Source organism: Cherax quadricarinatus, chromosome 88, assembly GCF_038502225.1.
Source record: "Cherax quadricarinatus isolate ZL_2023a chromosome 88, ASM3850222v1, whole genome shotgun sequence".
NCBI classification, from domain to species: Eukaryota; Metazoa; Arthropoda; class Malacostraca; order Decapoda; family Parastacidae; genus Cherax; species Cherax quadricarinatus.
Genome location: NC_091379.1, coordinates 2,572,727 through 2,584,980, shown reverse-complemented (window position 1 = coordinate 2,584,980; position 12,254 = coordinate 2,572,727). Strand labels below are relative to the sequence as shown.

Here is a 12,254-nt window from a genome sequence, read left to right as displayed (position 1 = left end):
TCAGCGAGAAGGGAAGGTAAAGAGAGAGCAGCGGGGCGAAGACGACGACAGAGGTAAATTCTGCGTGCTCGTTGATAAAGTGGGCAGTCCAACAGAATGTGGCTGACTGATAATGGAGCTTGGCAATTCTCACAGAGAGGAGCAAGACGCCTCTCCATGAGATATCCATGAGTAAGACGAGTATGGCCAATGCGAAGACGGGAGAGAGTAGTCTCCCAACCTCGACACTGGTGATAAGAAGACGGCCAGTAACCTATACTCGGTTTAATAGACTGAAGTTTGTTGCCGAGTATAGTAGTCCAATGTTGTTGCCAACGGGTGTGAAGGTGGGAAGATATTACAGCAAAATAGTCCGTACATGGAATACCTCTATAAGAAACTGGTAGGTCATGTACTGCTGACCGCGCAGCAGTGTCTGCCTGTTCATTGCCCTGTACGTCAACATGACCAGGGACCCAACAAAAAACAATATCTTTATGCTTAGTAAAGATGCGGCGTAGCCAAAGTTGGATACGGAGGACTAAGGGGTGAGGTGTATCAAATTTTTGTATAGCCTGTAAAGCACTAAGGGAGTCTGAGACAACCACAAATGATGACACAGGCATAGATGCAATACGGATAAGTGCTGCAAGGATGGCATATAATTCAGCAGTAAAAATACTAGCTGAAGATAGTAAATGCCCTTGTACGACGCTGTCCGGAAACACTGCTGCGAATCCTACGCCGTCAGAAGACTTAGAGCCATCTGTGTACACAGCAATGGCATGAGAATGAGAGTGAAAGTGGTCAAGAAAAAGAGAGCGGGAAGCGACCGTAGACAGTTGGGCTTTCGAGCAAGGGAGGGAGAAAGAACAGACTCGAACAGCTGGAACTTCCCAGGGGGGTAGGGAAAAGTGAGATGCTACATGTACATAGAAAGGTGGTAGTTGAAGAGAAGACAAGAGCGAATGAAGGCGAAGAGAGAAGGGACGGAGTAAGCAGGGGCGGCGAACAAATAAAGAATGTCTACTAATATCAGTGACCATTCTATAAATGGAAGGATTGCGGAGATCATGAGAGCGTACATAGTAGCGCAGGCAATGGGCATCACGGCGATCGGATAAGGATGGAACGTTCGCTTCTGCATAGAGGCTTTCGACAGGGGAAGAGCGAAAAGCACCAAGGCATAAACGTAATCCTTGGTGATGAATGGGGTTAAGGCTAGAGAGAGTAGCAGGAGATGCCGCTGAATAGATCTGGTCACCATAATCAAGTTTCGATAAAATAAGGGTGGAATGTAGGTGAAGGAGGGTTCGACGATCAGCTCCCCACGAAAGATGAGCAAGGGTTTTAAGAAGGTTCAGCCGGCTGTGACAAGTTGCCTTCAGAGAGGTAATGTGAGGTTTCCAGGATAACCTACGATCAAAGAGGAGGCCCAGAAACTTGACTATCACGTTCAGGGATACGGGAGCCATAGAGGTACAAAGGATGATCGGAGATGACAGAGCGTCTAGTGAAAGTGATTTGGTGGGTTTTAGTGCTGGAAAATTTAAACCCATGTGTGGTGGCCCAATTGGAAACACGGTCGACTGCATGCTGGAGAGAAACTGTAAGGAGGTGACAGTCAGCGCCTGCACAGGCAATAGCGAAGTCATCAACATAGAGTGATGACCAAATATTTGATGGAAGACTAGAGGCCAAATCATTAATAGCAAGGAGAAAAAGTGTTGTGCTCAGAACACATCCCTGGGGGACACCTTCAGCTTGGATAAAGTCCGGGGAGAGCACATTATTAACCCGAACACGGAAATGCCTGTCAGTTAAAAAGTTCTTAAGGAAGGATGGTAGATTGCCTCGAAGGCCTAAGGAGTGGGCTTGGGCTAAAATATTATACCTCCAAGTTGTGTCATATGCCTTCTCAAGGTCAAAAAATATGGCAATAACTGAGTGGTTATTCGCAAAGGCATTACGAACATACGTATCCAAGCGCAGTAAGGGGTCTGTGGTAGAACGTCCCTTACGAAAGCCATATTGACGAGTGGAGAGACTGTTGTGTGTCTCTAAATACCACACTAAACGTCTATTTACTAGACGTTCCATTACTTTGCAAACTGCACTGGTAAGAGCAATGGGACGATAGTGGGAGGTTTCATGTCCCGTAGTGCCTGGTTTGCGGAAAGGGAGAACAATGGCGGATTTCCACAGCTGTGGAAGAACTCCTTGTGACCAAATAAGATTGTAAAGGCGTAATAGGACTGCAAGGGCTGACTGATGTAAATGTTGTAGCATACGAATATGAATGTCGTCGGGCCCAGCTGCCGATGATCGACAAGCTGAGAGTGTTGCCTCCAGTTCTTGAAGTGTAAAAGGCACATTATACTGTTCTTCTCTGAGAGAAGAAAAGTCCAAGGGTGCTAACTCTCTGGCAGACTTTGAGGAAAGAAATGAGGGGCATAGATGGAGTCCCTGAGAAATACGGACCAGATGATTGCCAATTTCATTGGCAACATCTAGTGGGTTTGCTATATCAACACCGGCAACCCGCAGAACAGGAGCCGGGTCAGGAGAATATTTACCACTCAGTTTTCGTACTTTTTTCCAGACTGCACTCATAGAGGAAGCAGAGGTGATGGTGGAGACATAATCTCGCCAGCAAGTGCGTTTAGCGTCACGGATGACACGGCGAGTGATCGCACGCTTCTGTTTAAAATCAAGGAGTCGCTCTGTGGTTCTATTGTACCGGTACCTGCCCCATGCAGCGCGTTTCAAACGTACTGCACGAGCACAAGCAGGAGACCACCAAGGCACGCATTTCTGAGAATGCCTGCCCGAAGTTTGGGGTATAGAATGAGAAGCTGCGGTGAAAACGGAGGACGAGAAGAGGTGTAAAAGCTCATCGATGGAGGACGAAGAAGGAACCTCTTTAAAAACAGTCAGGTGTGAGTAAAGGTTCCAATTTGCCCGATTAAATTGCCAGCGTGGGGTGCGAAGAGGTGGCGAATATGAAGGGGAAGTAAGAATGATTGGGAAATGATCACTGTCATGTAAGTCCGGGAGAACAGACCAAGTGAAGTCTAATGCGGCGGAGGAAGAGCAAACTGAGAGATCGATGCAAGAGAGAGTATGAGTCCGAGGATCAAAATGGGTGTGAGTACCTGTATTTAAAACATGGAGGGGGTGGGTGGCAAGAAAAGCCTCTAACTGAATTCCACGGGAATCACAGTGAGACCCCCCCCAGAGGAAATGGTGGGCATTAAAATCACCAAGTAACAGAATCGGTGGCGGTAATGACGAAACAAGGAAGGCAAAATCCGGAATAGATAATGCCCGAGAAGGAGAGAGATATAAAGAACAGAGCGTATACCACCTATGTAAGTGGATACGGGCTGCTGTGTAATGCAGCGAAGTATGAACAAATAGCTGATGGTACAGAATATCAGTGCGGAGAAGAAGGGCACTTTCATTAAAGGTCCCATCAGGAAAAGGATCTGAAGAATACAATAAATTATAGCCTGAGATGTGAGAAATAACAGCAGAGTGTAATTTTGGTTCCTGTAAGCAAACACCAACAGGGGCAAACTGGGAGAGTAACATCTGAAGCTCACCCCGATTACCCCTGAGGCTGCGTATATTCCACTGTAAAAAGGCCATGATTGGCAATGATAAAGATACTTGAAATCCGCAGGTAAGGGTTCCTACGGACTAGAAGGGTTAGAAAAGTCCACATGCGGAGGCAGTGGAAAATGTTCAAGCAGCGAAGGAACGGTGCGCTGTGAAGAAAGGAGTTGCGCAGATGGAGCAGAGGAGAGAGAAAGAGCGGAAGGTGGATCAGTGTCCATTGATGGTTTGGTCTCTGCAATATATTCAGAGATTGCTTCAAGTGTTTCGGAATTCAGAGATGTCGTATGGGAGACAATATTGGGAATGGTAGGGGGAGGATGAGTAAAGATTGGAACTGTATTGGACTGTACCAAGGTAGGGGGGGTGAAAGGGTGGAGGGAACTGGAGAAGCGTGGCAGGGGACAGAAGAGACAGGAACCTGGGAGGTGGCAGAAGAGGAAGAAACTTGGGAGGGAACAGGGGAGGAAGGTACATTACGAGGAGGAGGGTGAACCTCTACACTTGTAACTGAGCCAGTGAGAGGGGAAGAACTAGGAACAGAGACAGGGAGGGTAAAATGAGGAGGTGGAAGATGGGTAGGAGGTGTTACCGGACCTTTTTTTGACTTTTGAGAAGTAGAGGGACGATTGGGAAGAGGTGTCGTACGAGGTCTCGTCGATACTGAGGCTTGTAAGAGAGAACTCGAAGAAGCGAGATTAGACTGAGGCATTGAAGTAGGGACGTCTGAGCCGAGGACAGCAAAAGGATTAGATACAGGAGTGATTATGGGAGAGGTAACCACAGAGGTGGGTGTAGAAGATGGGATACCAGAAGTGGGGGGACGTTTTGAAACACGGGAATAAGAAACACGTGGGAGTCTCCCTTGGAGGCGGAGATGAGAAACTGCCATGGCATAAGGGAGACCTTCTGTCTCTTTGAGGTAACGGATTTCCCGCTCGTTTAAATAGACCTGACAACGGCGAGAGTACGAAGGGTGAGCCTCATGACAGTTAAGGCAAGAGGGAGATCGATTGCAAGACGTATTAGAATGGTCATCGGCACCACAGACTGGGCATTCGGCGATAGATCTGCAATATTTCGCTGGATGGCCAAATTGCCAGCAATTTCTACACTGTTGTGGTGTAGGGATCACCTTTCGAACTTGTAACCGATGTCCTGCTATATAAACTGAGGATGGGAGTTCTCGGCTGTCAAAAGTTAAACGAGCCACATTGCTAGGGTATCGTCTCCGCCCACGGGCAGGAAGAACGTAAGTGTCTACCTTGAGGATTGGGAGATCTTGGAGTTCCAGCTGTTCTAGAATGTCGGTGCCACATGTCTGGAAATTTTGTTGAACTATGGTATGGGGCAGAATGACGGTACCACTACAAGAATTGAGGGAATGATGTTTTTCAAGGGTGACAGGAACAGTATCTATATGGGAAAGACGAGAGAGCTCACGAGCCTGGGTAGCATTCTGTACGGTAATGATGCGCGTACCGCTCTTAAGAGCATGAAAAGAAATATCTTTACCAACATGGCGTAGGAGTGCCTTGCCAATACTATGGTCAGAAAGATAGGCAGTAGAGGAAGTTGGTCGTAAAGTGAAGAATTTAGTCCACTGTTCAGTCTGAAACTGAGCGTGGAAAGGTAGTGAAGGACGTGTCGATCGTTTCTGAGAAGAACGAGAAGGTGAAGGTGGAGAAGTATCATCAGCAGGTAATTGTCGTTGACGTTTAGGCGTGGGACCAGAGTTGGTCCGACGTGGAACGGGTCGGCGATTTGAAAATTGCCGCACCGTAGAGGGAGAGGCCGGAAGCATAGTCAGAGGAGAGCGAAGGTCTGATAAATCGAAGGAGTCAGTCGAGGCCTCAGTACCTGAAGCGGGTGAGGAAACAGCACCGGCAATAGGTACAGAGGCATGAGGAATGTCTGAAGAGTGGTCCAAAGACGAGGCGGGGTCAGAACGGGGTGCGGTATCAAGAAGGGGCCCGGGGGTACCAGGTTCATGGACTAGGGCTGCCATGGGTAGGTTACTTCTTTCTTTTTGTTTTTAAGAAAAAAAAAGAAAGAAAAGAAAATAAAAATAAAAAAAAGAAAAAAAAAGGGGGGACCGGGGAGGGATAGTTCCTAGGAGGAATGAAAGGGCCAGAAATCTCCCTCCGCGCCCAAGAGGACCTCAGCACCGCAAGTAGCGCAGATGCAGCATGGAACCCGTGCCATACCCTACCCATCATGCTAGTAAACTAACAATCCGGGATAGCAACCTCACATCTGCCGAGCTACCTCGGTGGACAAAAGAGAGGGCGGCCGGATATCCGCCACAAAGCATACCTCCTTCGGCCACCACCCCCGGAATCCGAAAGGTGGCTTCCAGAGATACACTCGTCGCCCGAAAGACACCCAAAGCTACTCCGGGATACCGGAGAGGGATCGGGACATCCCCAGGCGATCCAGATTCCACGGCAAACTACGCCACCGCTAAGAACCTCAACGGAATGGGATGGACCCCGGTATCCTTTCTCCTACCCAGGAACTAGCGCGCCTGTGGGAGAAATCCCAAAGGACAAAAAGAGGAAGGGCAAAAGGGAGGAGTGGGGAGGGGGAGGAGGAAAGGAAAAAGGGGAGGATGGGGAGGATGGGATAGGGGAGGGGAGATTGGGGGGTAATTAGGTTCGGTCTGAGGAAGAAGACCGATAGGTCTAATTCCTCAGACCAAGAGCCTCTTCACCACGCCAAGGAGCCCCCCTTGAAGAGGTCCTTCACCATTGTTACTCCTTCCTTAGCTCTAATTCCCTCAGATACACCTGACATAATATCATTAATTTGTCCCCACCAAAACTCCCCTACCACCTTCAGCTTTGTTTCACTTAGAGCCAGGACATTCTATATATTCCTACTGAATTTTCAAGCACCTACATCTAAATTTATTGTCAAAACCCTTCTAACTTAATAACTTAGGAACAAAACAAATGAAAAGATTTATTTGTTTATAAATTTCAGGAGAGTGAGAGAACAAGAGAAAGGAAGAAAGGAATGATAATGACTCGCACAGATTCCATGACGAGCATTAGTGGCGGCAGGAAGTTCTTGACACCAACATCTTCAGATGCAGCTCTACGAGGAGATAAACAAACGCGCCATGAATCAAAGTCGAGGAAAAGCAGACCTTCAGGTAATGTTATTGTTTACATAATTTTTTTATGGCAATCAAAACTAAGCTCTAAATCCACAATTTTGTTTATCCCTATGCATTATCATGTCTATCAAATTTGTCTGTGGTGGTACAAATAATCCTTAAGTAGTCATTAACCCTTAAACTGTCCAAACGTAGATCTACGTTTGTGCGCATAGCACTCCGACCTTGATTTTCTCCATAAGAAAGCATGTAAAAAAAAAAAAAAACGTAGATGTACGTTCGGAGCGTTACGCGCACGAACGTAGATCTACATTCAGACAATTTAAGGGTTAATAACCTCTTGTCTAAATTTTATCCAATAGTAAAGCTATAAAAGTTTCTGAAAGAATTCATTTGAATTGTATGGTTATTAAAAGAGAAACAGCTATTGGTTAATTTTAAGTGAAATTGTAATCAATGTATTGCACATGGGAATACACAAAGCACCAAGCTCTATGTGGGTTCTCACATCCATTGTTCATTCTCAGAGATGTCTTGAAATAAAACCGATACATTTTTCTGTTCTTTGCATAAATGTTTATTCCAAAGTACCACAACTGCTTAAGTTAGTAATGTGCTTGGTGCATCAGATTTAATTCCATTAATGCCTTTTTATTCACTGTTAAACTCTTCAACATTTTGTTTAGTACTAGGGTATGCCATTTATTTTTTCATTTTTAACATTTACAAATCAATAAGTACTAAACCCACAAGGGTAAATCTGTTCTTGCCATCCATTCTAGATACTTAATATTCAAACATTACACAGTTAAGATTTCCCTAGTTTTCTTTTTGTTTTTTACTCTGTAGTTGCAGTTACAGTGGCAAAAGGAAACATCTGGTTACTCTTATTGCTTTCTATAACACACAGCTATGGGGGAAAGTGCTCTAACTTGTGTTCCTTGGAAAATGGGAATGATTATAATCAAAACTAAGCACTAAACTCACCTTTTGGGTTTAGTGCTTGGGAAATGAGAGAGCTCCTTCAAGTTGTGTTTCCTACCTTAGCAAGAAATGGCTTGCTTGTTTAAAAACAACATACATCAGCATGATGTATAAATACAGTATATAATACAACTACATGTATAGCTAAACTATTTCTATCAGCATCTACATAACCCGAGGATTGTAGAGGCGAGGGGTGGACGTTAAGAAGATTCATTATCCTTATACAACATTTTAAACATTGCCTACTCTGTTTTGGGTTTGCCAATCAAAATATCACAACCATGACATTCAGTTGATTCGGTGCAAATCATTTGGTAGATTTGTCAGGTTACAACATTAGGCACCAAATTTGTGGCAAGAATTATAGTATGTACTCTATTGAAAAAGACTATATATGGATGCTCAATAGAATTTCAGAAGCTTAATCTGTTCTTGTTAATGATTCATGTGCTGTATCTCTGATAAATACTCATTTATGATAAAGGAGCTATTGCCTTTCCTCACATTTAACCCACTTATCTCCCATTTGCAAGCTATTTTATGATTCATACAGGCTTAGGGCTTCTCCATAATTATTTTCTCATTCTTTAGGTGGCAGTAAGAATCTAGCTCATGTAAGCGAGGGTGGTGAGGGGATAACATCTGGCATCGGTGGTCAACTTAGCAGTGATATCACAAGTAACAAAGCTGTTCTTCCTCGTTCTGCCTCAGGCTCAGGTGAAGTCAGAGACTGGTGGCGAGAACAGGTCGGGTACAACTCAGGTTCTGATTTTAGTGAAGAGGCAGACAAGAGTGACTAATTTTGACCTTGTGGTAAATTTTTACCAGATTTCAATGGAATTAGCCTCATACGACTCTGTACCTTCATGGAGAATTGAGATTCAGAAGAGAGATGTAGTTGGACTTCAAATTTAGTACAGTTGTTTTGTGTGTGCATGTGTAGGGGGGGGGAAGGGGGAATACATGTGCATGCTTGTGGGGAAGGTCTGGTCTGTGTTGGGAGGGGATGCATGCATGTGTGTGTGTGTGTGTGTGTGTGTGTGTGTGTGTGTATGTGCATGTGTGTATGTGTGTGTGTATGTGCATGTGTGTATGTGTGTGTGTACGTACATGTCAAGTACAGTATTTTAGTTATACATTTCACATAACATGCAATTATGAATTCATTACTATGTAAGCTACAACAGATTAAAAACTTATGAAAAGTAATGACTGCTATTTCCTAGAATATTTGTACCTAGAACTTATGGATACTGATAATGATTTTACTACCATAAACCTTTTATAACTAAAATTTTATATGAAATAGCTCACATCCACTACTACTTTACTTTCCATCATAATCTCCATGTTTACCTGATCCTCATGGGTGTGATTTATGCTCCACGGTCTGGAAGTACTCTCCTTTACTGATGGTAACTGAATGGACACTGTTCTACCTTCCAGCAACGACACTACAGTCTTCAGATTATACGCATCACAAATCCTGCATAGGATACCATCACCTGCAGTCCAAATTCTAGTATGATATCATTAATGTACCCTGTACCATCCTGAGTAATTCTGAAAGTATGTGCCCTTGGGAAAACCAGCATACACACCAGTTACCCCCATATACCTAGTTTTGCTACAAGTACCTTGCCATACCAAGAGAACACTGTAGGTCAGTCTCTTTGGGATGGAAAGGAGGGGGATATTTAAGCAAAATGTACTGTTTTGATACATCACCAGGCACCCACCATCATCATTGTTGACCACTGCATCCTGAAACTTGTCAACCTTTGTGTCCTACTCTTCAGCAGACAATCTGACAAACAGGTGTTTGGAGTCTTTCACGGTGACACCATAGAGAGCATCTGCTATTTCATACACTTTTTTTTTTTTCAACAAGTCGGCCGTCTCCCACCGAGGCAGGATGACCCAAAGAGAAAGAAAATCCCCAAAAAGAAAATACAGTGGACCCCCGCCTTACGATATAATTTCATTCCAGAAGTATGTTCAGGTGCCGTTACTGAACGAATTTGTTCCCATAAGGAATATTGTGAATTAGATTAGTCCTTTTCAGACCCCCAAAAATACACATACAAAAGCACTTATATAATTGGTCGCATTGGAAGCTGATCGTAAGGCGGGGGTCCACTGTACTTTCATCATCATTCAACATTCACCTCACTCACCCATAACCACTGTTTTTGCAGAGGTGCTCAGAATACAACAGTTTAGAAGCATATACGTATAAAGATACACAACATATCCCTCCAAACTGCCAATATCCCAAACCCCTCCTTTAAAGTGCAGGCATTGTACTTCCCATTTCCAGGACTCGAGTCCGGTTATATAAAATAACCGGTTTCCCTGAATCCCTTCACTAAATATTACCCTGCTCACACTCCAACAGATTGTCAGGTCCCAAATACCATTTGTCTCCATTCACTCCTATCTAACACGCTCACGCACGCTTGCTGGAAGTCTAAACCCCTCCCACACCACCACCTTTACCCCCTCCCTCCAACCTATTCAAGGACGACCCCTACCCAACCTTCCTTCCCATACAGATTTATACGCTCTCCATGTCATTCTACTTTGATCCATTCTCTCTAAATGACCAATCCACCTCAACAACCCCTCTTCAGCCCTCTGACTAATACTTTTATTAACTCCACCCCTTTTCCTAATTTCCACACTCCGAATTTTCTGCATAATATTTACAACACACATTGCCCTTAGACAGGACATCTCCACTGCCTCCAACCGTCTCCTCGCTGCTGCATTTACCACCCAAGCTTCACACCCATATAAGAGTGTTGGCACTACTATACTTTCATACATTCCCTTCTTTGCCTCCATAGATAACATTTTTTGCCTCCACATATACCTCAGTGCACCACTCACCTTTTTTCCTTCATCAATTCTATGATTAACCTCATCCTTCATAAATCCATCTGCTGACACGTCAACTCCCAAATATCTGAAAACATTCACTTCTTCCATCATACTCCTCCCCAATTTGATATCCAATTTTTCTTTATCTAAATCATCTTTTCTATGTTCACTTTCAACTTTCTACCTTTACAGACATTCCCAAATTCATCCACTAACCTTTGCAATTTTTGTTTAGAATCTCTCATAAGCACAGTATCATCAGCAAAAATTAACTGTCACTTCCCATTTTATATTTAATTCCCCATAATTTAACCCTACTCCTCTCCCGAACACCCTAGCATTTACTTTTTCTACAACCCCATCTATAAATATATTAAACAACCATGGTGACATTACACATCCCTGTCTAAGACCTACTTTTACCGGGAAGTAGTCTCCCTCTCTTCTACACACCCTAACCTGAGCCTCGCTATCCTCAAAAACTTTACAGCATTTAGTAACTTACCACCTATTCCATATACTTGCAACATCTGCCACATTGCTCCCCTATCCACTATCATATGCCTTTTCCAAATCCATAAATGCATTAAAAACTTCCCTACCTTTATCTAAATACTGCTCACATATATGCTTCAATGTAAATACTTTATCTTCACATCCCCTACCCACTAAAACCTCCTTGCTCATCCGCAATTCTACATTCTGTCTTGCCTCTAATTCTTTCAATAATAACCCTACCGTACACTTTTCCTGGTATACTCAGTAAACTTATTCCTCTATAATTTTTACAATCTCTTTTGTCCCCCTTCCCTTTATATAAAGGGACTATACATGCTCTCCGCCAATCCCTAGGTACCTTCCCCTCTTTCATACATTTATTAAACAAAAATACCAACCACTCCAACACTGTTCCCCCCCTGCATTTAACATTTCTGTCATGATCCCGTCAGTTCCAGCTGCTTTACCCCCTTTCATTCTACGTAATGCTTCATGCACCTCCCCCACACTCACATCCTGCTCTTCTTCACTCCTAAAAGATGATATACCTCCCTGACCAGTGCATGAAATTACCGCCTCCCTTTCTTCGTCGACATTTAAAAGTTCCTCAAAATATTTTCGCCATCTACCCAAAACCTTCATCTCCCCATCTGTTTTTAACCGATAAATCCATTTGTTCCCTAGGCTTTCTTAACTTTAACTCGCTCCAAAATTTTTTCTTATTTTCATTAAAAAAAATGTATACAGTGGATCCCCGCTTTACGATCAGCTCCCAATGCGACCAATTATGTAAGTGTATTTATGTAAGTGCGTTTGTATGTGTATGTTTGGGGGTCTGAAATTGGACTAATCTAATTCACAATGTTCCTTATGGGAACAAATTCGTTCAGTAATGGCACCTGAACATAAATCTGGAATGAAATAATATCGTAAACCGGTTGTCCACTGTATATATAAGGGGGGGGGGAAGGTAGGTATGTTGGCAACACTTCTGCAAGCTGCAGGATTCCATGTTGCTGTCAGGCGAGTAACAAGTACAGACTTTATGGCCTTATATCTCCGTAAGTACTGACTAACATTTTTTTTACATTATGTAAAAAAAAAAATTAAGTCCATTTAATATTTTTTATTTTTTTTTTACCCAAAATATTCGGAGTGCTGGGCGAGG

At 43.6% G+C, this 12,254-nt stretch overlaps 1 protein-coding gene across 5 annotated transcripts in view; it reads left to right on the top strand.

The window, feature by feature from the left end:
* The window catches only part of na (sodium leak channel non-selective protein na), a 56,819-nt gene extending 48,130 nt beyond the window's left edge, over window positions 1-8,689 (top strand). For 3 of the 5 annotated variants that reach the window (XM_070103851.1, XM_070103853.1, XM_070103854.1), the window contains 2 exons: window positions 6,583-6,754; window positions 8,297-8,689. In XM_070103851.1, the coding sequence (XP_069959952.1) occupies window positions 6,583-6,754; window positions 8,297-8,505 (381 nt within the window). In that variant the 3' untranslated portion in view covers window positions 8,506-8,689. The remainder of the gene's footprint in view (window positions 1-6,582; window positions 6,755-8,296) is intronic. The other 2 variants (XM_070103850.1, XM_070103852.1) reach the window with 2 other exon arrangements.
* The last annotated feature ends 3,565 nt before the right edge of the window (window positions 8,690-12,254 follow it).